We start from the raw sequence: 27527 nt of genomic DNA, 5'->3' as shown, positions 1-27527 counted from the left end.
GTTGAAGCAGCATACTGGAAAGGCTACTTCGCCAAGGCAGCCACGTTGAATTGGTGACGATGGCAAAAGTGCTCATGACCTGCTTGTTGGTTCTTAAGTGGCCGATCTTTATTAACTTTAATACTTCATCTTTCTGGCCCTGAGGTAGGGTTCTTTGATCTCTGGTCCTTTGGTGACCTCAAAGGATATTGGAGGAATCAGAGTCCCCAGAGTTCAGAGGTCTGTGGGTCAAGTCTGGCTTCCATGTCTTCTTGAAGCTGGGTATAAGAAAGAGTTTGTCTCAGAGGCTTTGGCCTACAGGTGTATCAGCAATTGTAGGGAAAGTGGGGAGGGTTTTGTGCTTACCTAGAAGGTGGGGGGAGTGGGTGTTTCCAGAGGAAGAGGCCCCACAGGTTTCAATGCCTCCACCTTCAAGGACCCGTGCCCCTCCCTTCCCCCTGGCAGTATAGGGAACTGGGCATTTGGTTTGGTCGACCCCAGTCCTTCAGGGTCCAGGGGTCCCCTCCCCATATTCCACTAAGGTCAAAGGGAGAGAGGCTGGGGGTGGGGTGGGGTGCCCGATTAGGAAACTATATAGCCACCTGGGCTAGTGTACCCAAGGTCCTGCAGACCCTGCCCGGCCCTGAGATCCTGCTGTGTCTACAAACATCTCATACCCTTTCAAGACTCAGGAGTCGGGCCTTCATGATCACCTCCACTCTCAACACAGGAATCCGGGCCCCCAGCCCCTCCCCAAGGGAGTCTAGGTCCCCAAGCCCTCACCTCCGGTTAGTCCAAATTCCCAGCTGCTTCCTCCCTCGGACCCAGGAGTCCGACCCCAGCTCCGCCCCCTCCCCACCTCCGGCCCTGCCCCTCCCCACACCTCCTCCCGCTCGATCAGATCGTCCTCCTCTTCATCCTCGTCGTCCTCATCATACTCTCCATCCTCCATCGTCAAGTACTCCTGCGTGAAGGGCACGGCTCCCTCGGCCGAATGGAAGCGCAGGCGGTAGAGCAGCCGCACCCACTGGCCGAACTCGCGGTCTCGGGTCTCGGGCGGGGCCCGCAGCTGCAGGTAGAAGGCGCGGCCGGTGCGGAACTTGACCTTAAGCTGCCAGCGGCTTTCATCGTGGACGAAGAGCTGGACGAACTGCAAAGGGAACAGCCTGGGAGGGCGGGAGGGGAGGCCTCAGCTCCCAACCCCCCCTGGCCCGACAGCCTCGCGGTCCTTAGCACCTTCAGGGTCCGGGGCGCCCACCTCGACGCCCCTCTCTTGGCCCAGAGAATCCTTTTTCACTTTCTCTGCCTCGTGAATTTTATCCCCAGAGCACCTTTGTGCCTCCCGCTGATCCTTCTCGTAGATAGCTGCCTTCTAGAAATGTCCACTTGGATGTTGGAATGACATTGGATACACAACAGGTCCAGTGACCAAATTCCTGACCTCCCCAACCCAAACCTGCTCCTGTCTCCATCTTCCGCATCTTAACTACATCCTCCCACTTGCTGGGTCAGAAATCGTGGAGTTGCGCCCGACCCAAATTCCTCCTATCTTCATCCAATCCTGCCACCAAGTCCTGATGGCTCTCCTGTTAAAATGTATCCACGATCCGACCTCATCTAACTCCTTCCGCCACCAGCCCAGGCCTGCCACCAGAGAATTTCCCGGCTGGGCGGTTTCCTCAGCCTTCTCCGTTCTTTTCCCACGCGGCCGCCAGAGGGCGCCCCTCAACCCCTGAGTTCAAGTTCCTCCCTTGGCTCAGAGTAAAGGAAAGTCTGCATGCACCTTGACCCGCCAGGCCCTGCGGGGTCGGCCTCCTCTGTTTACCTCTCTGCCCACTCCCCTCGCTCACTCAGCCCCAGCAACATTGGCCTGGTTGCTGTGCCATAAACCTACCAGGCTTGCTCCTACCTCAGGACCACTGCACAGGCTGGGAAATCATCCTCCAGCCAGCCCCATGGCTTGACCCCATAATCTTATGTCTTTCTCAAGAAGCACCTTCTCAGGGAGAGGTCTGTTTACAACCCGTGGCCTATTTACAATCGTGTCCACCCTTGCAGACCTCCCCACCCTCAACCTCTTCTGGTCTCCACAGACCTTACTCTGTTGGACAAATTGTCATTTATTCTGTCTGCTATCCCAGTAGGAGGTGAATTTGCAGGCAGAAGTCTCATTCTGTTCACTGCTGCTTCCCCAAGAACCCAGAGCTCACACATGGTAGGTAGGTGCTCAATGGATGCTCGTTGAGAGGGTTGATAATTTGGCACAGGTCCACAGCGGGGATTTGAACCCAAGTCTTACCCATTTTCTTAACCACCACACCGGGTAGCCACATAGCACCCTTTGGCACAGCAATACTACCTCTAGGAATTGATCATATAGACCCCCTCACACCTGTGCGCATGGATGCCCTCTGCCTGCCACACTGGCCATGATCTCAAGACACTGGGCACAACATCACTGTCCCTTAGCAGGTGGCTCCATCTGTTATGACACTCCCCAAATAGAAGAGTAACTGTTTGTGTCTACAAAGCGCTGGCCCTGTGCTGTTCCAAGCACTCCACAAACATTTCCTGTTTATCTCCTGACAGCCCCAGAAAGCAGGCTCTCCTCTTATCCCCGTTCCAGATGGGGAAACTGAGGCACAGACAAGTAGGGAACTTGGCCCACGCCAGTGAAGAAGAGGTGAAGCCATGATTTGAACCCAGACAGGAAGCTGGGAATTTGTTCAAGGACATTCCCTATCTATGTGGTAACAGCGCCGGATGCAAGCTTGGTTTTCAAGCTTGTGTTATGTCCAGAAAAGGATCTGGTGGTTGTTCTTAGGCTCGTCTGAAATGAATGTCGCTATAGTGCTGGTGAGGGAGTGAGCGGAGTGGAAAAGTAGCATGCATCTGCAGCTGATTTCAAAGGAAGGGCGAACATACACTTGTCATATGCTGGTCAGAACCGGCCCAGGATAGCTCCCAGCTGCAAGCAGCTTAGAACCGAGGGCCTAAGGGCAGGATGAGTCTTGATGTTTCATTTGCAGACCAAGTTCAGTGTTTTTACCTTGGTGGTATGTTTATTTGGGAAGAGGGGTGTTGAGGGGGATTATGGGGGTCCGAGCACCCCTCAGCATTGCTCTTAGTGTCCCTCTGCCTGCAGGTAATGACTCAGTGAGCAGTGGGATATGATTGGTAGGATAAGATCAGCACTGATGAGAAAAGGAGCAGTATAGGAGAGAATATGCCCAGAGCACCTGAAGGCATCAGCATGCTGCTTTGTGGAAGATTCCAAACTTCTACAGGGAAGATACATAAAGGCTGTAAGTAGCCTTACTTTAGTTTAGGTCAGAATCAGATTCTGCCACCAAGTTGGTTTCAAAAAAACTTTTTAGATTTCAGAATTGCAGACAAAGGACTGTGGACGCCTATGTGTGCGTGTGTGTGATGTAAGTCAGTCCTTCTTTCCTTCCTTCCTTCCTTCCCTCCCTTTTTTTCATTAACTGTCATATGTGGTCAAAAAAGTGAAAGCCACTGGCAGAATGTTTTTGTAAATACACTATATGTATGTAAATGTTTTGTTGTTTGCAGCTGGAGTTGGAGGCAGGAGCTTAGGGTGGGCGGAAGGTGTTATCTTGTGCTATGTATGTTTTGTACCTTGGAGTTGTTTGCATTACTTTTTCAATGAGAAAACAAAGACCCAAATGGGGTAGTGTTTAGTGTGGCACTGGAGCTCAAGAATCTTGAGGTTAGTAATGAGGAGCCTGAGATTCCAATCCCAACCCAACCCCTGACCCGCTGTGGGTCTCTGGATAAAGTGGCCCCCTCTCTGAGCCTCAGGTTATCCCTTCAAAGGATGGAGGGGCCACATCATATAAGAGTATGTCAGAGATGAGATTACTCACGTGGCCTAGGGGGCTCATGGTATGCAGGAGGCACTGCATACATGGTTATTCTTCTGATTCTCGCCAGGGTGGGGCTGAGGACTGTCCCTCTCATGTCCATCTATCTGATTTCTCATCCCTGTAGTACCCCTCCCTTTGTTCTTCTGGGTGTACAGCAGCCCACAGTGGGCTGGCAACCATCCAAGACTCCCGGCCCTGGGAGTCATCTGTGAAAGGAAATGCTGCAGGGTGGGGGCCCAGGATGCCCAGAGCTGGGGAAGGAGGAAGTCTAGGCTGGGATGGGGGCAGTCACCCAAAGAGCTGCAGGCGTCCATTATCCTTGGCAGGCCCGGCCAGCAGCAACAGATCTGGGAGTTCCAGGGCTGGACTGGAGGCTGCCACCCCCATGGTGACTTTGTTGGCGACTTCTCCTAACCGGGTCACCTGGGGCCAGGGGTTAGAGGTTAGAAGCAAGATAGATGGAAGGCAGGATTGGCAGAATTAGGGGTCATGAACCAAGTGTATTAAACACCAAGTCCGGGTTCAGATATCCTGGGGTCAGAGGTTGAGCTATCCGGGTGTGAAGTGAAAATGAACCAAGGGAATTGGAGGCCAGGGTCCATAGAGAAGCTAAAGGTCTAGAGGCATGGAGGGGTGTGTGTGTGGGGGGGGTTGATCCAGAATCCCAGGATATGAACGTTATGGGCAAATGGTCAGAAGTAGGCAGAGCAGGGGTTCCCCGAGTCAGGAGGTCAGGACTCAAGCCCAGGGCCCGTGTCAGGGGGTTCTGAGACTCCACACCTGCACAAAGTTGCTCTCAAAGATGGGGAAGTCTCGCAGCTGGTCGAACTCGCCGCTCAGGAGGTGGCGCTGGAGCCGTCCGGGCCGGCCCGTGGGATAGGCTGGAACCAGGGGGCATTCTACAGGGGCGAAGTTCAGGGGTCCAGTCCAGGAGACTGGGCCGGGGCCCCCCAGCCGGTAGGGCCCAGGGAGGTCCGGCTCTGAGGGTAGGGGAATCGGGGCTACCAGTCTTCGTATCGCGGGCCCCATCCCTCACCTGGCCCAACCCTGCCAGGCCGGGCTCCGCCTCTCACCTGCCATCCCACCAGGTCCCGCCTCACCTGCTCCACCGGGGGCCGGCTTAGTCTCGGGCCCCCGCATCATCGCAACGCCCCGCCCCATGGGGAGAGCGGAGGGAGGGGCCGGCCGAGAAAACAGGTGGGTGGGGCCGCGGACTCTATCCCTTCACGACGCGGCGGACCCGGCTTGAACGTCATCAGGGAAACGCCCGTTATTGTGACGTCTCCCAGCGGGCGGTGCCCAGAGACCTGGATGATGTGCCGGCCACCTAGCTGACGTCAGACCCCGGGAGCGGGAGGGCACTGGTGCGCAGGCGCAAAGAACTGGCGCGCAGGCGCAAAGAACTGGCGCGCAGGCGCAAAGAACTGGCTCCGGCTCAGGATCACGCCGCTCCACAGCGCCCGGCTCGAGCCCGTCCGGGACTAGTGGGAGGGGGTCAAAATGGCGGCGGCCGGTGCTGTGGTTACTCGGCTGTTCCTGCTCTTGCTGATGGCGGCAGCAGCCCCCAGCCGGGCTCGGGGCAGTGGCTGCCGGTCCGGGGCCGCTCTGCGAGGGGTGAGTACTCATTGGCTCCTCACGGGGAGCGAGGCTGACGAAAATCCTGGGTCTCGGGTGTTTCGGTCCGGTAAGGTGCGAACGAGGCATTGCACGGCCAAGAGGGAAGAAGAGGTCAAAGTGAGGCTAGTTGGGAAGGCTCTGTCTGGCTCGTGAATATGCATGAGGGGGCGGGGCTCGGACGAGAGCTTGGCTTTCCGTGCTCTAAAAGCGAGGACACGCCGAAGGAGGTTGCGGCAAGATCAGCTTGTTAACGAGGGAACGCTAGGGAGCCGCAGTCGTTAAATATGCATGAGGGGGTGTGGCCTGAGCGGAACCTTGGCGAATCAGACGTAGGGGCGGCAGAGACGAAACCGACTGGGAGGCTCTGGAGTGATCGCGTAGAGTTGTGCCTCTTGAGTACGCTTTGAGGAGGGCGGGATCTTGATTTGAAGGATTAAAATCTGGCCCCGCGGTTCCGCAGGTGTGAGGGGTTGCGTAGATGCAAGGGCGTGGTTGGTGGATGCGGAGGTAGGAGAAATATGGATTTGGAGAAATACACGGCGAGGAGCCTTGGATGTACTTGATAAGGGGCGGAATCCCGGCGGCGGCGTGGCTATTGTGGCTGTTAAGGTGAAAACGAGGCTACTTGTATATTAGATTGGGGAAGAAGCGCAGGTATCCTTTAACCCGCGAACGTTTATGATGTTAGGCGTGAAGATAGTTGCCTTGGAACTGGAGATGGTTGCCTTGGAAACAAGGAGACGCTTCTCTGCAGGCTTTGGCTTTCTAGGGACCGTCCAGATCATGAATTTTTATGAGTGGACGGTTCCCGGTGGAATCGTGGGCAAGTGTCAGTGTTTGGATATGAACATGAGAGTAAGGTTACTTCCTCAGCCTGTGTCTGGCTTGGGGTCCTTGGGTCCTGCCCTGCCGAGGGCTCTGATAGTCCTCACTTAGGGACCTCTCTCTCACCTGCAGGCAGGAGCAGAAGGTCGAGAGAGTGAGGGCTGCGGCACCGTGGGGCTGCTGCTGGAGCACTCATTCGAGATCGGTGAGTCCAGCAACGTCCTCGCCTGGGCGTTTACCCGGTGCCATGTGAAGTCAAAAAGTTGGGTCTGGGTGCCACCCAATGTGAGACACACCATCCATCTACTAAAAGCTTTGCCCCCAGAGTGTGTTTGCATTATTCCGGGGAGATTGGGGCAGGGAGGGCAGGAGAGAGAATAACTCTACCTTTGAAAAACTCCCTTTACCTGTGAAACAAATCCTAGTTTCAGAAAGGCCAGTGCAGCAGTAATGACCTCAGAGCAGACTTTTCAGAGCAGTCACCCTGTGCCCCACACTAGGGACTCGCTGCTCTGCATGTATTTGCTCAAATGCCCTCACAGGCGTCATGCAACGCAGGAGGTATTCGAGACAGCCACCATTTTCCAGAAGGGGAAACTGAGGCTTGGGCAGGGTACCACACAAGGTCCTTCTGTAAGTGAATGGTAGAGCTAGGCCCTACTCTACAGCTCAGCCTAATTAACTATGATCCAGGTGTTCAGATTCCCAGGGCATAGATGTCACTATGGCCCAAAGGTCCAAGGCCCCAAAGTCTGGGGCTTTTGTTAGAAACACTAAAGTGGGGACCCTCCACAGCCCTGACTCAGACCCTGGCATCCTCCTGGGAAAGCCCCACTGGTTCTCACGTGGCCCACTGGTTGGAAGCCCCTGGATTTTGCAGCTGGGAGAACTGAGGTCAGAGATTAGGTGACTATCCCTGGGTCACATGGAAAGGCCAAGACAGGGCTTAGGAGCTGTGATGTTCAGACATCTGCCCTGTGAGATAGGAGGGCAGCATATGGGAGGGTGTCCCCACTTTGCAGGTGGGTAAATGGGGGCTTGGGAGGGGGAAGCAGTGTGGTCATTGCAAGGGTTGAGGGGCCCAGTGGTGGGGTGGCTGTTGAGCCCTGACTCCCCACAGATGACAGTGCTCACTTTCGGAAGCGGGGCTCCCTGCTCTGGAACCAGCAGGATGGCACTTTGTCCCTGTCGCAGCGGCAGCTCAACGAGGAGGAGCGGGGCCGGCTCCGGGTGAGCAGGGGGCCCAGGGCTTGGCTGGGGTATAGGGGAACCTGTGCCTTGGAGCATGACATGCATGCCTCACGTACCCATGCCATTTCTTCTGCCCAGCACATCCCCTTCTCCCACAGTTTTCATATAGTTAGCTCCTCTCACCCTTCCAGATTCAGCCAAGATACTTTATATTCAGGAGGAGATTTGCTTGGGAGGAGAAAGAGATCTCTAAGAGCTGTAGTTAAACAGAGGATGGTTATCTCTACCATAGCCTCCTTCATGGCTTCCTCGAGGGCCGGGCTGTGGCTAGGCCTGGCTTGGTCCTCTCTAGGGATGGTGCAAGTAGGAGGAGGTGCGGTAGGCCAGAGGAGGAGAAAAAGGAGGGGCAGGGAGAGAAGCTGTCTTTTAGAGACAGCTCATAGAAGCTACCACAGTCCGCTGCCACTCTCTCCCTTTGACCAGATGTAGTGGCTGGGGAGGCGGGTTGCATTGTGCCAGATACATGCCCGTGGACACCTTCCCTGTGGGGAGTGGTCCACCCCAAGCAGCCTTCCTGTAGGGTTCCCACGTGGTGCTTTGTCACAGCTGCTTCCCAAGAGAATTTGTTGCTCCTGTGACTGGCGAGTCCAGGTACAGGTGGGCCTGGGTGCAGCTGGATCCAGGTTTGAGGGAAGTGTCCCTGGGACTCACTCCATCCCTGGGCTGGGCTCTACTCCCCTTAAGATGGCTTCTCCCCCAGCTGGAGCACCCAGGGGCTCCTGGCCTCACTCATCAGCAGGGCGACCCACTAGGAAAAGTCCTGGGCTAGAGAGAAGGGGATGCTGGCTGAGCAGGACTGGTCTGGGCCTGGCGTGGGCCACACATCATCCTTCTCCCTGCCACCCTCCTCCTCTGTCCTGCAGGATGTGGCAGCCCTGAATGGCTTATACCGTGTCCGGGTCCCTCAGCGTCCTGGGGTCCCTGATGGCGCAGAAGCTGGTGGCTACGTTTCCTCTTTTGTCCCCGCGGTGAGTCAGCAATGGGGACCATCCTCTCTTCTCTCCTCCCTCCTTCTTCCTCCTATCTGCCCCAGCCTGGCTTCTGTTGTCTGTGCCCCTGTGTTTATGGACCTGGCCCTGCCCCCAAGGGTCTCCTGGGCTGGAGGGGGACATTCCAGGTGCTGGGCCCTTTAATGGGACAGTGTGGGCCCTCAGAGGGAGGCTGTTGCCCTTCGGCTCGTGTCCAAGGGAGGAGGGAACCGTGAGGGCTTTGAAAGATCCTTCTGGGCCCTGTGAGAGGGGCTGGGAGGCATGGGTGGCTGGACGTGGGCAAGGTCTGGGTGGCAACCCCATCCCCCTCCCCCTCCCCAGTGTTCCCTGGTGGAGTCTCACCTGTCAGACCAGCTGACACTGCACGTGGACGTGGCTGGCAACGTGGTGGGGGTGTCAGTGGTGACGCACCCCGGGGGTTGCAGGGGCCACGAGGTGGAGGACGTGGACCTGGAACTTTTCAACACTTCAGTGCACCTACAGCCGCCCGCCACTGCCCCAGGGTGAGGACACACAGGGCACAGTTGCCCCAGGGTGAGGGTGTGCGGTGTGGGTGTGTGGGGTGCAGATGTTCCAGGGTCAGAGCCAGGGCACGGCTGCAAGGCAGGGGGGCCACAGCCCTATCTCGGGCTCAGCCATCCTGCTGCTGCCTTTGCTGTGTCCCTGTCAGCGGCCCCAGCCCCTTACCCTGTCTCCTTCTCTGCCCACCCTTAGTCCTGAGACAGCCGCCTTCATCGAGCGTCTGGAGATGGAGCAGGCCCAGAAGGCCAAGAACCCCCAGGAACAGAAGTCCTTTTTCGCCAAATATGTGAGTGGAGCTCTGCGTGCCCCTGCTCCCTTCCCTCCTGAGTCCCCCCTCTGCCCTGCTCTCTCCCATGGCCCTTGGCCTGCTCCTCATCCTCCAGGCCTCCTGTGTGTGGGGCTTCCTTGTCGCCTCCAGGCGTGTCTGTCCGGCCATGTCCCTGGCACCTGGGCTGAGCCCAAGGCCTGGACAGAGTGGGTGAGGACCATGGAGCCCTGCGCCGTGCCTCTGCCTGTGTTTGCTCACTGGCAGCGGTCATGGGGTGTCCAGGCTCAGCAGATGGGGCCAGCCCAGAGCCTGACAGTTCTGGGAAGCAGGGACAGCCTCTCAGGCTGGGGCTGATGGGTACAGGCAGTGTCAGTCTAGAACCGAGGCCTGTCTGGAAGTGCAGTGAGGAGGGCTGTGGTCAGGGGAGGGATGGGGTTGGTACTGGGAAGAGGCTGGGGTGAGGCCTGAGCTGGGCCAGTGCTTCGAGGCTGAAGAAGAGAGTGAGGCAGAGATTTCAATGGGACGGGGAGATTTGGAAAGGAGAGTGGGTTTGGGGAGAGGCACTTAGGGAAGCGGGGCTGTGGGTGGAGGTGCTCAGGAGGCTGGTCTGGAACTGGAGAGGGGCTTCTGTGCTGCTGGTCTGGGGCAAGTAGGAGGAGCTGGGGGGCACCGGGGCAGAAGGCTGGTCCACCTGAGACAAATGCAGGGGCAGCAGAGGCCACTGTGTTTGGGAGAATGCCAAGGCCTACTGCCTTGAGTGTGGTGCCTTTGGGGCCTCAGTTAGTTTGCCAGTAGCTCCTGACAACTGAACTGCAGGGAAACTGAGGTGCAGAGAGACCAGGAACCCACTGCCTCAGTTCCGCCCTCCCCGTGGGCGCCATCAGTCCTGACCTGTGCCCCCTCCCTCCTCAGTGGCACCTCGTCCTCGGGGGGGCCGTGTTGCTCACAGCCCTGCGTCCTGCTGCCCCGGGGCCCACGCCGCCGCCGCAGGAGGCCTGAGTGAGGACTGAGCCCCCTCCCGCCTCTACTCTCCCTGCACCCCACCAGCCCTTCCCTATCCTGTAGTAATGTAGGGGACCTGGGCCCCCTTCCCTCACATGGCCTCCCCTCACGCCGGCTTGCCCACCTTCCCCGCCTGGGGGGGGAGTGCAGTCATACTCACTCCTCTTCTTTTTGTCTCTCTCTCTGTCTGTCTGTCCATTGTCCTGTCCTCCCACCTGGCCCACAGTGGATGTACATCATTCCCGTCGTCCTGTTCCTCATGATGTCAGGAGCGCCAGATGCTGGGGGCCAGGGAGGGGGTGGTGGCGGGGGTGGTGGTGGGGGCAGTGGCCGCTGAGGGGCTGGGGCCTGTCAGATCCCTGGTCCTCTCTCATCCAGGCTACTCCCTTCCTGCCCAGAGTGCTCCTATCCTTGATCATCCCAAGAAGGATTTGCTAGCTCCTCCCATCTCCATCCCATGAGGGCAGGAGGACACCCCTCCCCAGGAGTCCTTTCCCTCTGGGTGGATGGGTAACCAGATTCTGGTGCACCCTTCCTGCCCCTGTGGTCCCTTTGGAGCCCCAAAGACTTCCTCTTGCCCACAGCGTGAAGCTCAAGCTCCCCTTCCAGCTCTGACCCTGTGTCTGTCCTCCCCACCCCCAAGCCTCATAGTTTGGGAACATGCCGACTTCTCTCCAGCCTCTGTGCCTTTGTTCGTGGTCCTATCCTGCCTGTCCCCGGCTGGACTAGATGGTCCTCCTAATTTGTCTGACACTGGATGGGGCCACGCACTTCCCACCTGTGTGCCCTTGAGGGGCCTGGTACAGAGCAGGTGCAGGCTGGCCCCATTCCTCCCAGCAGCCCTGCCTTGGGACCCTGCTCTGACCTTTATCTGCCCATGGCTCTGAGCAGGACTTTAGCTTTCCTGCCCTGTCAGCATGCCAAGCCTTCCATAGGATTTGGGGCATGAAGAAATGGTGTTTTGTTTTGTCTTTACATTTATTTATTTATTCATGAGAGCGAGAGAGAGAGAGAGAGAGAGGCAGAGAGGCAGAGTCAGAGGCAGGCTCCATACAGGGAGCCCAATGTGGGACTCGATCCCGGATCCCAGGATCACGCCCTGAGCCGAAGGCAGATGCCCATCCGCTGAGCCACCCAGGTGTCAAGAAATGGTGTTTAAAGTGAAAACAAAGCAAGCTAACCTTTAGTATAGAGTCAAGGGCCGGATGATATAAATAGAACCCCTTCCCCTGTCTGGAGTGTCTTCCCTGGGAGGAGGCACCAGGAGAGGACTGCCTGGCCTTTCGTATTTATCACCCCCCCCCCCTATCTATGTAAAAATATTGACAATATATTGAAATACATCAATGTTTTGAAAAGGTACAACTTCCAGCAACCAAATCCAACTGTTGATTTGGTTCCAAGGAAGTCCTACTGTACAGACTTTATTGAACCTTGCTCTTTGCTTCACACGTTACTCGGAAACACACAGAAGCGGCTGTCACGGTCGCTGTAATGCCTGCGTGATGCTCCATGGTGTTTTATGGCAGTTTATTAAACTGTTCCCCAGATGTTCAACATTTATTGTCTTACTCGATATGGTTATAAATAGCGCTACAGCGAGTGCTGTCCAGTCTCTCTTTGGTGAGTTTGAGTGATTTCCTGGGGACGTGTGACCAGAAGTGGAGTGACTGTGGCAGACTGGAAACACTTATGAAAAAGTAACACAGTCACGTGGCTCGACCGTTAAAACAGTATAAAAGGTGCGTGGTGGGTTCCCGCCCATTTGATTTGCTTATTTCCTCTCCTAGTGTGTTTGCCAGCACAGGCAAACAGGGACGCACATTCTCCTCCTTTCTCTGCAACATGGAAGTAGTGAATTCCTTACACTGCCTCGCACTTGACTTGCTTCTTGGCTCCTACACAGTATGTTCTGGTAACTTCTCCTAGTGGGGGAGTGGCCTTGTCTTTTATGTCCCACCAGAGACATGCACCAGAGCTCATGCAACCTGGACTCCACCTACTGATGTTACTGTTGTCACTGGTGCAGATGTAACCAAGCTAAAACCCCCAGAACCCAAATGGCTGGGCAAAGGGAGGTGGCATTTGTAAATGTGATTCATATTGCTGAGTCGCCCTCCACAGAGCGAACCCCAATCGCCACTTTCCCCATGGTTGCACCAACATGGCTCAAACTTTCCCATGTCATCCTTAGGCTCTGCATCTGTCTCAAGAGGGAAGTGGAGCACGGTAGCACCACTGGGATTTCCTGAAAACTGTTCTTGTCCATTGTTCCAGGGCAGCATTTATGATTTTGAATGCCTCCTGTGATTTGTCTGATGTTGCTGACACCTCAGGCCACCCTGTCTGTTTTCTGGTACCTGTAGATCCCTGTCTGGTGGTGGCCCTTCCTCTGGTCCTTCTCTTCCCTCCAACCCCGCCAAGCCACTCCCTGCTGCATTGTGACCCAGCCTAAGAGTCCCAAACCATCCCCTATTTGTACTTCCTCAGTATTTTCTTTGACTATGTTGTATTACATACCTGCCAGCAGTGGGAGTTATTGTTTGACCGGTTTCTCTGTGGCTTGAATACATAAAACAGTGTCCCAGAGGTGCCCTGACTTGGCATTTCTTTCTCAGCCAGCGTGTGCTGTGTTCTCTACTCCGCGTGAATTCTTTTGCTCCCCCTCTGAGATTGCCCCCCTGGTGCTGCCTGGTGAACAGGGTTCAGACTCTGCCTTCCTAACCCTTTGTTTCACTGGCAGGTGCTTTCTTGCCCCAGGCATTTGTGGGTCCATTTTGTCAATTTTTAGTAGATGGGGATTGAATTCTTTACCTGTCTGATGGCCTTTTTTGCTCTAAGACTCTCTCTCACTCTGGGACCAGTAGAGTTAATCTTCTGGTATATTCCAGTCAATGTCTGAGTTAGTTCAGGCTCCTTGGGGCTCTGGCCTCATTAAACTTTTCTAATTCTCGCCTGTCCCTGGAGAGCTCATTTTATTGATGATTTCATCTTATTGACCAGGGGAGCCAGGGATATAGCCTGGACCTCAAAAGATGCCATAAGATCCAAAGCAAAGAGCCTTCTGCTCACCCCAGCCAGGCACCTACCTGTTCCCTTCACAGGGGGATGCCTGAGTTTCCAGCCTCCTGTGCATCGCTTTGGAGCTAGTCTCTCCATAAGCAAGCAGATATGTATGTAAATAGTTTTACCAAAGTGTGTCGCTCTATTTTTTTTTCCTCCCTATATAAGCTGGAGAGTTTTTTCCTATCTTAGATCTTGGATATAAAGTGGGTCCTCATCCTGTGATGTGGCGGGCTTAGAGGTGATTTCAGGGTCCCCCTGGATGGACCTCTGGGCTGTTTCTGGCAGTGCTGTGGGAATCCCCACGTGCCTGCATCATTTGGCACACGCGCGTGTGTGTCTGCAGGTCACATTGCCAGGTGAGGACTGGCCGAGGGTGGTCTCGGCCACCTCCCATCTTCCCTGGAGCCGCTCTTGCTGATCACCCCCAAAGCCATCTCCAGCCCAGACTCCCCTCCCGGTCTCCCGACCCGTGGCTACCTTCTCTAGGGTGTGCCTCTGGGAGAATTGGTGCCACCTGTCCACCACCAGTCAGAGCTCCTCCAGGAGTCCTTACCCTAGTAAGCGGTGCTACCACCTACATGGCCTCCCAGATCAGAGCACTGCTGTGCCTTACTCTGCTGTTCCTTCCTGCCTCACCCCTTTTCTTGTCCCCATGGCCCCAGCCCTAGCCTCCCCCTCCCCGACTCGGAACATCAGCCCAGTCTCCTTCCTGGCCTCATGGAGGGGACTTCTGGCACTAGGGCTGCCCCTACTCCTAGCCCTGCCATGGCTCCCCAGTGCCCTCAGGACAAAACCCCAGCTCCTTAGCCTGGCCCTTGAGGTGTGTTAGTTTCTGACCTATTCCTCCATTTCAGTTTCATTGTCGGGCACCCCCCAGCCTTAATGAATGAGTCCCTCAGATACCACCAAGCCAGGCTACAGGCACCTTCTACACCCCAATATCCCTCCCTCTCTGTCTCCATGGAACTTAGTGCCCATTCTCTCCTCCTACACCCTCACCCTGGCCTCCTGACTCTTGGTCTATCTAAGATGAAAGAGCACCTGCAAAGTAAATGCTCAGTGAAAGGACTGCCTCCCTCCCCAGTCTCCATCCTCACTTTTTGATGCCCTTTGCCCGGTGAAATGTTACCAGCTCCCTGGCATTTAGGAAAACCCCTTTCCCAGCCCAGTGTTCCATATTGTTATTTAGGTGTACTTGGACAGGCAATTTTTTAAAATATATAAGGCTGATTTTAATATTTTAAGACTCTCCTATCCCAGATTTGCATTGTAGCAAGTGGCTTTTGGAAAGAGTTCCATAGGCTCCTTTATTTAACCCATCAGAGAGAGACTTCATGGTGAGGATCAGGGTCCAATCCCTGGGGCCTCTAGCCAGCAGTCAGTCACCTTTGCCTGCACCCACCTTCCGTTCAGCAAGGCATGATGGCGTCATTGCAAAGGAAAACTTGATCTGGCCCAGTTCCTAGAAACAGGCTCCCAAGCAAACTGTAAACCAAATCCCACTCTCCTTTGTTTGCCATAGTAGTCACGTATACATTTCCATGGCAGTGCAGGAGAGAATCCACCCAAGGGATGAGTTGAAAACACGACATCTGGAGGTTTAGGTTGACATATCAAGGAACTTGCGGGCTATGATGTTTACATACTGACTAGGAGTAAAATGTTCCCTTTTACAGAATTTTGCTTGAGACTATTCCCAGCAGCTAATACAGCTGGGATACAGTCCCGTCTTCCATCAGCTGGTGGTGATGAACGATTCCACCTCGCCCAAGAATGCCTCTCAGGCCCATAGGATACTCTCCTGGGTGTTCTGGGGGAGGTCAGGCCCACATGGCCCTCTTGCTGAAAAGAAGTGCCTTGCAGGGGGGTCGGGGTGGGGGTGCTCTTGGCCCCTGGGAAGGTCGGGGTTTCCATGAAGCCTTTGTCCCAGTAGATGCCAGTCCTCCAGAACACGGGTGTCGATTTTCTCATCTGTGAACGGGGAGTCGGGAAGTCTTGTGCTCCATGCCAGTGCTCCATGCAGCTGCCTGAGGAAGAAAAGATGGTGGTGGGTTGGGGAGAAGAACCGGGCAGAAAGGAGGCAGCCCCCTTCTCACCAAGCTCAGACAGGAGTCTGGGGATCAGCAGAGTGGAGAGGGAGCCAATTCCTGGCCCAGCCAGTCTGTCCTGCCACTTACACGCAAATCTCTTTAGGCAACTCACACCCCGTCTCAGGGCCAGTTCCTCACGTCCTCCTTCCTGGGCTGGGTGGCAGGCCTCATTCCTCCGGGCAGTGGCCAGCATCCAGGACAGAAAAGAGAGAAAATGGGTGTCACCAAGGCCCTTCCACCACCAGGGGCTCCTGGCGTGGGAGCCCTGCTCTTGCCACACACCCGGCACCTATCCCTAGGAGGATGTCAGCTCAGAACCTCAGGGAGGGAGAGGGATGGTCGGTCAAGGGAAAGGACCTCAGAGCTCACGTGGAGCATGCAGAAGCCTCGCTGACAGGAGACTGGGAGGCTCGGGTCAGAGGAAAGGAGGCCAGTGGAGGGGAAAGATCTGAGAGGAGAGGGAGCATAGGTGACAGACTCAGAGGGTGAAAAGGAACGGAGAGATACTGGAAAGAGAAGACAGGAGAGAAGGCAAGGAAGCCAGCAGGAGAGGGGAGCAAGGAGGCAGGAGATGAGAGAGAAGATAGGCTGGGGGGAGGTCCTGGGAGAAGGAGGCGTAAGGGAAGAAGAAAGGAGACCCTGGCACCCGAGAGCGAGGCTGGGGGCAGGAGAAGGAGGGAGAGGGACCGAGGGATAGAGTTGGAAATGGAAGGCAGAGCAGAGAGGATGGGCAGGGAGGAGGGAGACGAGAAGGGGGTGGTGCGGAGCGGCAGGGAGCAGTTGGGAGCAGCTGAGACCCACGAGAGAGCCACGGAGTAAGAAGGCCGAGGGGCGAGGGGCAGGAAGGAGCGGAGAGCTGGCTGGCAGCCAGGGGGCCGAGGCCGAGGCCAAGCGGGGCCGGGCAGGGGAGCAGGCCGAGCAAGGGGAGAGAAGCAGACGGGAAACAGGAAAGGATAGAAAGGCAGACCGGAGGGCAGCCCCGGTGGCGCAGCGGTTTGGCGCCGCCTGCGGCCTGGGGTGTGACCCTAGAGACCCGGGATCGGGTCCCACATCGGGCTCCCTGCATGGAGCCTGCTTCTCCCTCTTCCTGTGTCTCTGCTTCTCTCTGTGTGTCTAAGGATAAATAAATAAAATCTTTTTTAAAAAAATTTTTAAGGCACACTGGAGCGTGGAGAGCGGGCCGGCGGGGAAGACCAGGGCAGAGGCGGCGAGAGGCTGAGAAAGGAGGGGTGAGGGAGGGGCGGGGAGCGGAGGTGAGAGAAGTGGCGGAAAAAAGGTTGGAGAGAGAGCGCGCCGCGCGAGGACCAGGCTGAGAAGAGTGAGGTGTGGAGTGAGGGGTGACTGTGTCACAGCGGGTGTAGGGGCGGCGGGAGCGCGACAGGAGCAGGAGGGGGATACGGGGGGGTCGGGGAGGAGAACGCGGGCGGGAAGAGGGGGCCCGCCGCGGCCACGGCACGCACGCGCACACAGGCAGGCACGGGCGCGCGCGCGGACAGGTACGGCACAGGCGCGCGCACGCCCCGAGGCCCGGGCCCGGCCCGCCCGGGAGGGAGTCCGGGGAGACGCGACGAGACGGGGGAGCCCGAGAGCGAGGGTAGAGCGAAGGGCGGGTGACGCCCGGCCGCGGAGACACGGCTCCCGCGTCAGCCGCCACCCCGGGGAAGCGGCGCGGAGCCCGCGGCGCGCCGAAGGAGCCGGGAGACGTAGGGGACCAAAGGAACGACGGCGCTAGAGCCCGACGAGAGGGAAGGGAGGGTTTGCAGCCTCCCGGGAGGTGACGCCCGTGCAGCCCCGTCCCGGTGCGCGAGGAGCTGCGGGGACCTGCAGGCCGCTGGTCCCGGGCGCTGGCGGGACGTGACGGGAGTCGCGTGGAAACATCAATCACGGGGCCACTGTGCGGAGGCAGGAGACGCGTATCACTAGCTCGCGGGGCGCCCCTCCCGCCCCGTTGGTGCCAGAGGGGCCTCCCCGCCGTTGGAGGCGGCCGGGGCGGGGGGTGTCCGCAGGGGTGCTGACCGCGGGGGGCAGGGGGCAGGTGTGGGAGGAAGAGAGACCGAGAGACCGGAGACGGTGAGGAAGCCTCGGGGAAATGGGAGGGGGAGAGACGGGGCGTGGAGCGGGGTAGAGGCGCCGCGGCGGGAAGGCCCCCGGCGGGGAGAAGACGGAGGAGCAGGGAGGAGGGAAAGAGCGAACGAAAGAAGGCACAGGAAGAGCCCAGTGAGAGTGTGGAGGGGAGAGACGGGGTGGGGGCGTGGGGGGAGCCGGTGTTTGTGTGAGGGTCGAGAGGGAGAGAGAGCGGGAAGCGGGGAGCGCAAGGAACAACCAGGAGAGCAGCGGGCCGGCGTGAGGCGCAGGCATCAGGGAGGCGGAGGCCGGGAGCCGAGGCAGAGGAGAGGCGGAGAGGCAGCCGGGGACGGGGTGCGGAGGCCGCGCGGCTGCGGCGCTGCGGTGGGACCCGGACGCGCCCGGGACAAGACCCGTCCTCACCTCCGGGGCCACGCGGCGGGTAGACGAGGGGGCAGCGGGACAGCGGGCGTGGGGTGGACTCGAGTCCTGAGGAAAGGAGACGAGCTCCCAGACAGGGACAGGGAGCCAGACTGGCTGGGGGTGGGCGGACAGAGATGCAGAAGGGCAAGCGCGACGTTTCCGGAGAGATGGGGGAGTGTGTGGGAACTAACGAGGAACTCGGAGGAACACGATGACAGGAGTAAAGAAAACCCGCGTGAGGGTGTGCGGGGAGAGACGCAGGTCAGGAGCGAGAGGAGCGGAGGGGGAAGAGGAGGAGGGGGAAGGGAAGGAGGAAGGGGAGAGGAGGAGGACACAATCAAGAAGGTGTGAGCAAAAGAAACTAGAAACTAGTGTGAGGAGGAAAGTGTGTCACAGACGAGGCAGAGAGAAGGGGGGAGGTGGGGGACAGAGGAACAGGTGAGAAAGAAAAAAGATGAGTGAGACATAGGGGATCAGAGTCAGAGAGAGGGAGAGAGTCTGAGAGTCAGAGAGAGGGAGAGTCTGAGAGAGTCAGATCTCAGAGAGACAGAATTGGAGAGAGCCTGAGAGAGAGATCTCTGAGAGACAGAGTCTGAGAGTGAGAGAGAACGTGTGACAGAGAGAGTCAGAGTCAGAGAGAGAATCAGAGAGAGAATCTGAGAGTCAGAGAGAGATCTCTGAGACAGAGAGAGAGTCTGAGAGAGACAGAGACAGAGTCTGAGAGAATCAGAGTCACAGAGAGTCAGATCTCTGAGAGAGACAGAGAGAAGGTTAGAGTCAGAGAGAGACAGAGTCTGAGTCAGAGATCTCTGAGAGACATTCATAGACTGCCTGAGAGACAGCGACAGAGGGAGAGAAAGAGACAGAGTCTGAGGGAGAGACAGGAATTCAGAAAGAGAGTCTGAGTCTGAGAAAGTGAGTCTGAAAGAATCTGAGAGAGTCAGAGAGAGCGAGACAGTCTGAAAGAGAGAGTCTGAGAGCGACAGAGAGAGAGTCTGAGACAGTCTGAGAGTCTAAGAGGGAGTCAGAGAGTCTGAGAGAAAGAGTCTGAGAAAGACAGAGGGAGAGTCAGAGAGACAGAGTCAGAGAGAGACAGAGAGAGTCATAGATCTCTGAGAGAGACAGAGAGAGGGTCAGAGTCTGAGAAAGAGTCTGAAAGACAGAGTCAGAGACACAGTCAGAGAGAGTGAGAGACAGTCTGAGAGAGAGAGAGAGAGAGATCTTTGAGAGAGACAAAGAGAGTCAGAGTCTGAGAGACAGAATCCGAGTCAGAGAATGTTGGAGAGAGATCTCTGAGAGAGACTAAGTCAGAGTCAGAGAGAGAGTCTGAGAGAGAGAGAGAATTTGAGAGAGTCAGAGTCTAAGAGAGAATTCAGAGAGAGTCTGAGAGAGTCAGAAATTCAGAGAGAAAATCAGAGAGAGAGAGCCTGAGAGAGTCTGAGTGAGAATCTGAGAGAGAGAGTCTGAGTGAGAGACAGAGAGTCCGAAAGAGAGACAGAGTCAGAGAGTCAGCGAGAGAGTCTGAGAGAGAGTCAGAGATCTCTGAGAGAGACACAGAGAGAATCTAAGATAAAGTCTGAAAGATTCTGAGTCAGAGAGAGATAGTGTCAGAGATCTCTGAGAGAGACAGTCTGAGAGACAGTCTGAGAGAGACAGAGAGAATCTGAGAGTCAGAGTCTGAGAACCTAAGAGAGATTCAGAAAGAGTCTGAGAGAGAGAGAGATTCAGAGAGAGAGTCAGAGAGAGAGATTCTGAGGGGGAGAGAGTCTGAGAGAGAAAGACAGAAAGTCTGAGAGAGAAAGAGAGTCTGAGAGACAGAGAGAAAGAGTCTGAGATGGAAAGAGAGTCAAAAAGAGAGAGAGAAAGTCAGAGGGTCTGAGAGAGGGAAAGAGAGAGACAGTCTGCGAGAATCTGAGAGAGGGTCTGAGAGTGTCTGAAAGAGAGTCTGAGAGAGACAGAGACAGAGAATCCGAGACAGAGTCAGAGAGTCTAAAAGAGAGAGACTTTGAGAGAGTCTGAGAAAGAGAGAGTTTGAGAGAGAGTCAGAGAGAAGGAGTCTGAGAGAGCCTCAGAGAGAGAGAGAGACAGATAGTCCGAGAGAGAGAGAGAGACAGACAGAAACAGAATCAGAGTCTGAGAGAGAGTCTGAGAGAGACAGAGAATCTGAGAGAGAGACAGAGAGAGAGTCTAAAAGAAAGAGTCTGAGAGACTCTGAGAGAGAGAGACAGTTTGAGAGAGAGAGTCAGAGAGGAGTATGAGAGAGTCTAAGAGAGAGAGAGAGAGTCTCAGAGGGAGAGAGATAATCTGAGAGAGAGACAGAGACAGAGTCAGAATCTGAGAGAAGAGAGAGTCTGAGAGAGACAGAATCTGAGAGAGAGACAGAGAGAGTCTGAGAGACTCTGAGAGAGAGAGAGACAGTTTGAGAGAGAGTCAGAGAGGAGTCTGAGAGAGTCTAAGAGAAAGAGAGAGACAGGGTCAGAGAGAGAGTCTGAGAGAGAGTCTGAGAGAGAGAGAGAGACAGATAGTCCAGTCCGAGAGAGAGACAGAAACAGAGAAAGTCAGAGTCTGAGAGAGAGAGAGAGAGTTGGAGAGAGACAGAGAATCTGAGAGAGAGACAGAGAGAGTCTGAAAGAGAGAGTCTGAAAGACTCTGAGAGAGAGACAGTTTGAGAGAGAGTCAGAGAGGAGTCTGAGAGAGTCTAAGAGAAAGAGAGAGAGAGACAGAGTCAGAGAGAGAGAGTCTAAGAGAGAGAGAGAGAGAGAGATAGTCCAGTCCGAGAGAGAGACAGAGAGAGAGAGTCTGAGAGAGACAGTTTGAGAGTCAGAGAGGAGTCTGAGAGAGTCTAAGAGAGAGAGTCTCAGAGAGAGAGATAGTTTGAGAAAGAGACAGAGTCAGAATCTGAGAGAGAGTCTGAGAGAGACAGAATCTGAGAGAGAGTCTGAAAGAGAGAAAGAGTCTGAGAGACTCTGAGAGAGAGACAGTTTGAGAGGGAGAGAGAGTCAGAGAGGAGTCTGAGAGACAGAGAGAGAGAGTCAGAGGGAGGCAGAGAGAGTCTGAGAGAGAGACAGAGTACGAGAGAGAGAGTCTGAGAGAGAGTCTGAGAATCTGAGTGAGAGAGAGTCAGAAAGAGGCAGAGTCTGAGAGAGAGTCAGAATCAGAAAGAGAGTCAGAGAGAGATAAGAAAAGAGAAGACGCAAGAGAATGGGGGTGGGGTGACAGAGCAAGGGAAAGGGAGAGATGGAGGGGGACAGCAGGCCAGTTACCTTCCCCTTCTGACTTTCAGTTTCCTTATCTGCTGCTCCATGTGCAGGGTGCCCTGAGGCAGGGCCGGGAGAGATAGTAACTCATGGTTTAATGGCCAGAAGAATCAATGCCTCCCATCTTCTGTTCTAGTACTTTCTATATTACTTTCTCTCTTGTTCTTAATTCAGTTCCTTTGTCCCTCCTCTATACCACAGAGTGACTATTATCCACATTTTTTTTTTCTGATGAAGAAATCAAATGGGAGCCCAAATCTGTTGTCACCATCTCTGTGGGGGGGAAGATGATCTGCTGCTTCTCTGGTGATGGTGACTGAGACTCCTAGAGTGCCCCTAAATCCCCTCTGCCTAGAAAATTCAGAGCTTCCACTATGAGAAGGAAGAAATAGAGGGAGAAGCCAGTGGAGTGGAAGAGGGAGGGCAGGACAGAAGGTTTTAATGAGAGGTGTCAGTGTGTGTAAATTACCTAGCATACAGTTGGTGCTCTATTAGTGCCCCTTCCCTTTCCTAATGGAGAGCACTGAGAGCAGGAAGGAAGAGGAGGCAGCAGAGAGGAAGGGAAAGGGGGAAGGAGATTGTGAGGAAGGGAGGTTGTGCTTATAAAGGGCAAGCACACAGTAGGTGCTCAATAAATGTCCACTCCTATTTTCAGGAGAGAGGAGACAAGTCAGAAAGGTGAAGAAACCACCACAGAGGAAAAATGGGAGGAAAGACAGCCTGAGGAGAATGAGAGAGAGAGAGAGAAAGAGTCATTGGTGGAAATTGCTGGGCATATAGTAGGTGCTTATTAAGTATGCATTCTTTTCCCAGGAGAAACAAGAAAGGTGGGGAGGTGAAGTTCCAGCAGAGACAATGAACAGAAGTTGCGAGGGAAGGAGACAATACATGTAAAGCAGTGGGCACACAGTAGGCACTTAATGGCCATTCCCCTTCCTGCTGGTGAGCACAGAAAAAGCAGCCTGGAGGAGGGAAGGAAGCAGAGAGGAGGAGAGAAGGAAGAACAGAGCCTGTGAGACGAGCAATGACAGGCAGTGGATATGAAGGAGCAGCACAGAGTAGGTGCTTAATATATGCCTATTTCCTCCCCCAGGAGAGAGCAGACAGGGCAGAGAGCAGACAGGGCAGAGAAGCCCAGGTGAAGAAATGAAGAAGAGAGAGAGTGTGTAGGTTAGGCTGTGAGTACACAGGAAGCGCTCAATAAATGCACATTGGCTTCCTAGAGGGGGAGAGAGAACAAGATGGAAAGGAAGGTGCAGGTACAGGCGAAGGGAAAGGAAGGTTGGCTGAGGAGGTTGAGGGCAGAGAAAGCCAGAGGCTGGTGGAGCAGAAGGGAGGAGGTGACCTCGAGAAGAATTGGCAACGGAGAGGAGACACAGGGAGGAGGCGGTGCAGGCAAATCGTGGGATACACAGCAGGTGCTTGGTAAATGCTTGTTTTCTCACCCAAAAGAGGGCCTAGAGAACATAGGGAAGGGAGAAGCTGGCAGAGCAAGAGGGGGACAGGGAGAGAGGCAAGAGGAGATAAAATGGGATGTTGATTGCCTGGCATACAGTTGGTGCTCCATAGGTGCTTGTTCTCTTCCCCAAGAAAGAACAGATGGAGCAGAAATGAAGAAATAGGGAAAATTGAGGGGGAGAGGAGCATAAGGAGATTGTCTGGCATACAATAGGTGCTCAATAAATGCCCAATTCTTTCCCTGGCAGACAGCAAAAAGCAGCAGAGGGTAGCAGAGCTCACAGGTCAGTGAAATAGGTTGAGAGGAGAGAAAGCACAGGCGATTGCTTTAGCCTACCATGGGTGCTCAGTAAATGTGTTTTCTTTGCCTCGGAAAAGAGCATAGAGCCCAGAACCACAAGGAGGGAACAGAGAAGAAACAGGAGAGGAAGAGGGTGTGAGGAAGGGAGAGAAGATGTGTAAACTACCTGGCATACAGTAGGTGCTCAATATGTGTTCATTCCCTCCCCTAGGAGGGAGCAGAAAGAAAGGGGAGGCCATCAGGAGAGGGGGAAGAAAGGAATTGGGGGAGAAAGAGGTGTAGTAAGAGAGGAGACAGGGTTTGTAAATTTCCGAAGACACAGTAGGTGCTCCACAAATGTGCATTCTTGGCCCAGGAGACCAGACAGTCATGAAGTGCAAGGGATCAGGGTGCAAGGGACAAGAGAGCTCGAGCACAGGCCCAGAGGAAACAAACACTGGGAACTTAAAAAAAAATAAAAAATAAAAAAAAGGTCCCGTTTCCTCCTCAGAATGGGGGCCAGAGCCCAGGAAGAACAGAGGGCGAACCGAGGGCGCCAGAGGAGCCAGGGAGGCATTTCGGGTGCGTACAGCAGGTGCTTCATAAATGCTGGTCCCCTTCCCTGGCAAAGCAGAAAGCAGGCTGGGAGGTCAGAAGGAGGAGGAGGTGGGGGGGAGTCTGAGGGTGGAGGCCGAGGCCAGGCCTCCTGGTGGCTGCCCCGCCCCTGGGGCCCAGCCCACCCTCCAGCTGCCCGCCCCGAGCTGGAATCGGGGACAAGGGCGCTTTGTCCTGGGCCTGGCGCGGCCTGGGGACGGGAGGGGGGGGCGGCATGGGGGACGGGGGGAGCTGCTGTGTCTTGGGGAGGCTCTGAGTCGCTGTCGGTCTCTGCGCCCCCCACTCTCCGGTGCGCGTCCCTCTGCGTCTCCGGGTCCCGCCGCCCTCCCTCCCCCCGCGGTTCGAAGCCCCCATTCGGGTCTCTGTTTCACCCGCTCTGGGGCTCCCCCCACCCCGGCCCCGGTCTCGGTCTGTCGCTCAGGCTCTGGGAGGGAGGACCCGGGCCTGACCTGCCGGGATCTGAGGCGGAGGGGTGAGGAGAGAAAGGAGGAGCCGAGGGGAGCGAGAGAGTGAGGACAGAACAGCTTTATTGAGCAGAAACCACCGCGGACGGCCTGGCGGCCTCCGTCGAAAGCTGGGGTGGGGTTGGCACGGGGGGAACCAGGCGGACGGGAGACAGACAGAGGGACGGGGGGCGGGGAGGCGGGAGGCAAGACACAGAAAGAGGGAGAGACTGAGGCCAGGAGAAGTAGGGGGGAGGGACGGAGAGGCGGGAGAGGAGAGAGACAGGGGTGGGAGTAAGAGGGCTGGAGAGAGATGGAAAGGGAGAGAGACGGAAGGAAGAGGAGCGAGCAGGGGGAGGCTAGGGCGGCAGGCAGAGATGTAGAAACGGGGAGGCGGAGGGATACGGAGCGAGAGGGAGACAGGGAAGGACGGGGTGAGGCAGGGGAGAGAGAGACACGGAGAGAAGGGGGCAGGCGGGGAGAGACGGGGACGGAGAGTAAGAGACAGGGAGAAGGAGAGAGAGAGAGAGAGAGAGAGAATGGGCCGAGCCGCTGGGCAGACGGCGGGGAAGTCGAGGAAGGAGCCCGGTCCCTCTCACCTGGCGTCGGCGGCGGCCGCTCCCCAGGCCCGCGTGGACAATTTAAGGGGCGCCTGGGGGCGGGACCACCCCCCTACACACACCTTATCTGGTCAGCCCCCGGCTCCGAGAGCTAAATCGGGCCTCAGCTGTCAGCACTGGGGTGCGCGGGGACAGCTGTCACCCCACCCTGCACCTGTCGCGTGACTGCAGCCTCGCCCCTGCGGGTTGGCGGGACACGCCCCCAACGGGCGGCCTGGGACCCTGGGGAGCCCCTCACCCCCACCCCCCGCGGAGCTCTGGGACCAGCCTGGGTCCTGCCTGGTACCCGGGAGCAGGGGCTCCCCCCCAGCAGGTGGGGCTAGTGAGGGGGGGTCGTGCATTCTGCAGGGGGAGGGGGGACGGCAAGCCCTGTGCAGAGCGCAGGAGGGGGAGCGCTGGAGAGGTGAGAGCAGGAGGGGAGGGGGCCCGGACCCCGCCCCGCCCCCTCCCCCTCTCCAGGTCCCACCCCGAGCTGCAGCTCCGGCTCCTTGCTCGGACCATATTAGGCCTTGGCTGGGAAGGCACCTGGGGAAGTCACTCAGGCCCGAGAATAGAAACACTCAGGGAGTCCCGCCAGGCTGTCTGGGACCAGGGGACACTGGCAGGCACAGAGGGTAGGCGGTGGGGGTGGGGGTGGGGGGAAGATAGGGGACCCAGGAGGCAGAGTCTGAGAGAGACCAAGAGAGGGACACAAAGGGAGAGACAGGGAGTCAGAGACCCAGGTGTGGGAGAGGCAGAGACCAGGCATGGCAGATGTGGGGGCTGCCCCCATAGTTGGGGTGTTCTGGGACCCCAACAGTTGCTAATATGCTCTTTGACTTTGTGCTTTACAAGTTCCCCTTTGACCTCCAGAAGTCTTGGAACCAGAACTGGCCAAGTCCACATCTCAGCGTCACAGCTGGCTCCACGAGCACGAGCACCTGCTCTATCTGCACCCCACCTTCTTTCTGGTGTCAGAGTTTAGCTTGTGTCCTTGCGAGATATTTGCTGTCCCGAAGGAACCCAACCTGAGGTGGAGTCAGGGACCCAGGCCCCAAACAGGGGCCCACCTACCTCTCCCCACCCATGGCCTCCCTATGTCTCTTGGTCCCCCATTTCTGCCCACCCCGAAAAAAGAGGCCCTGCCCTATCTGCTTCCCTCCCCAGGCTCACATACACTCCTCCAGACCCCTGAAGCCATCTCCAGAGCCCCTGACCAGCCCCCCCTGCCACCCCCACCCCCGCCATATCATCTGATCTGTCACATCCCTTACATCCCACTGAGCTCACCGAACCACTCTTTATCTGTCCCAGGATCCCCTGGCCAGACCCCTGAATGCCCTCCTCATTCCCCCTTGCCTTTGCCTCCACAGCCCAGCAGAGCAGAGCTGCCTGGACTGTGTCCCTCCTCTCTCTCCCCAGGGACCAGCTCTGGCCTCCATCCTCTCCCATCCGGCCTCCTCCCAGGGCTCCCTGCCCCAGGTTGTCGCCACACTGCTCCCCCCACCCCAGGGGGATTTCTGAACCCAGGACAGACCTGTCACCGCCCTGGTGGCCCCCACCTGCTGTCCTGGACAAGGTCCAGCCCTCAGGCCCCCCCTTGGAGGCCCTGTGGCCTGGGGCCTGGCAGGGACCCACCCTCATCCCTAGTCACCTGGTCAGTGACCAGTAGCGGTTGCCCCCCTTGGATTCCAGAGCTCATTCAGAGTTGTTTCCCATTCTGGAATGGCCCCCTTCCTTCCCACACTGGCCCTTTGGAGAGCCCCCTTCAGCCTTCTGGAGCCAGTCCCCCATCTTCCTCTAGCCCCCTGGAGGTCCCTCTTAAAGCCCCTTGAACTGGGGCTTCCTGTCCCTTTGTGTCTTCCTCCCAGCCTGAGAGCGAGTGCCTGGCTTCAGCTGTGTAGATCAGATCCAGAGGTGGGGGCCAGGGGAGCCGTGTGAATGGCCAACCGGACAAGGAAGCTGCAGCAAGGGGATGGATGGCCCTGGGGAGGGGCCACAGAATAGGAAGGGTCTCGCTCAGGTGAGAATGTGGAGAGAAGACACCAAATGGGTGCCTGTCCTCCTCCTGCTCAAATCCCTGAGGGTTGGTCTTCCCCCTTTGTCACCTCCTCCCCCCACCCTGCCCCACCAGCCTCACTCCAGCCACAGCAGCCTCCCCAGGGCCTTTGCACTGATTGTTCCCTCAGCCTGGAATGCCTTTCCTCCCCACTTCCCCTGCTTCAACTGTGGCTCCAACTGTCCTAAGTGAATCTACCTGTGCTGTGCGGGCTCCTGTGGCTGCTCTGATGAAATTAATGGCTTAAAACAGCACACATGCATTCGCTTCCACTTGCGGAGGAGAGAAGTCCAATGAGCCTCACTGGGCTGGAGTCAGGGTGTCAGTCTGATTCCTGGCCCACTTTAGCCCCTAGGGGTGCCTCTGTGTCCCTGCTCTGGCCCCTTGGCGTCTGGCCCCTAAGCTGCTCACCACATAGCATCTCTGACTTGCTTCCTTCGCCAGGTTTCCTACGGACTCTCCTTTCCTGCTTCCTCCTCCACCTTTCAAGACCCTCGGATGGCATCCTCCCTCCCCCCATAACATGGGATCATTTCCCAGTTTCAAGGCCAGTGGATGAATAAGCTTGGTTGCCCTCCCCCTCCTAACAGAACACAGTGGCAGCTTCCGGGGGTCGTGGCGTGGCCATCTCTTGGACAACTGATGGAACAGAATCAAGAATCCAGAAAGAAACTTGCTTTCTCCCCTGCCCTTATCCCACCAAACACCCTGGATCACCTATTTGCTCCTGGTCTCTGCCTGCCAATGGCTCATGAGGGCAGGGACTCCTGCTATTTTCTCCTGTGGCCCTGATGAAGAAACTGAGGCCCAGAGAGGTGGGTGACTCACCGGAC

At 56.5% G+C, this 27527-nt stretch overlaps 3 protein-coding genes across 5 annotated transcripts; 1 reads left to right on the top strand and 2 right to left on the bottom strand.

Annotated features, from left to right (window-relative positions):
* Positions 1 to 83: 83 nt before the first annotated feature.
* On the bottom strand, positions 84 to 5214 carry GARIN5A (golgi associated RAB2 interactor 5A). Of its 2 annotated transcripts, none has more exons than XM_025424148.3 (5): positions 4967 to 5214; positions 4647 to 4765; positions 4159 to 4289; positions 863 to 1145; positions 84 to 257 (listed from the first exon to the last, which is right to left on the bottom strand). In XM_025424148.3, exons 1-5 carry the CDS (start codon positions 5025 to 5027, stop codon positions 198 to 200), a joined length of 654 nt encoding a protein of 217 aa, XP_025279933.1. In that variant the 5' UTR covers positions 5028 to 5214; the 3' UTR covers positions 84 to 197. The 2 variants fall into 2 exon arrangements, with proteins under 2 accessions (XP_025279933.1, XP_025279932.1); XM_025424147.3 differs by having other exon boundaries at positions 4940 to 5209.
* Positions 5215 to 5240: 26 nt separating this feature from the next.
* EMC10 (ER membrane protein complex subunit 10) lies at positions 5241 to 11897 on the top strand. Of its 2 annotated transcripts, XM_025424146.3 has the most exons (8): positions 5241 to 5480; positions 6441 to 6513; positions 7429 to 7538; positions 8423 to 8527; positions 8870 to 9051; positions 9263 to 9356; positions 10251 to 10337; positions 10567 to 10652. In XM_025424146.3, exons 1-7 carry the CDS (start codon positions 5367 to 5369, stop codon positions 10335 to 10337), a joined length of 765 nt encoding a protein of 254 aa, XP_025279931.1. In that variant the 5' UTR covers positions 5241 to 5366; the 3' UTR covers positions 10567 to 10652. The 2 variants fall into 2 exon arrangements, with proteins under 2 accessions (XP_025279931.1, XP_025279930.1); XM_025424145.3 differs by lacking the exon at positions 10251 to 10337 and having other exon boundaries at positions 5243 to 5480; positions 10567 to 11897.
* A 2790-nt stretch (positions 11898 to 14687) lies between these two features.
* On the bottom strand, positions 14688 to 25723 carry LOC112645102 (uncharacterized). Its single transcript, XM_049109468.1, has 3 exons — positions 25710 to 25723; positions 15584 to 24688; positions 14688 to 15433 (listed from the first exon to the last, which is right to left on the bottom strand). The coding sequence occupies exons 1-2, from the start codon at positions 25721 to 25723 to the stop codon at positions 23629 to 23631; spliced, it is 1074 nt and encodes a 357-aa protein (XP_048965425.1). The 3' UTR covers positions 14688 to 15433; positions 15584 to 23628.
* Positions 25724 to 27527: the final 1804 nt, after the last annotated feature.

The sequence above is a fragment of the Canis lupus genome, chromosome 1, assembly GCF_003254725.2.
Source record: "Canis lupus dingo isolate Sandy chromosome 1, ASM325472v2, whole genome shotgun sequence".
Taxonomy (NCBI): Eukaryota; Metazoa; Chordata; class Mammalia; order Carnivora; family Canidae; genus Canis; species Canis lupus.
Note: the sequence above shows the minus strand (reverse complement) of the source record. Positions and strands in the feature narration are given on the sequence as shown.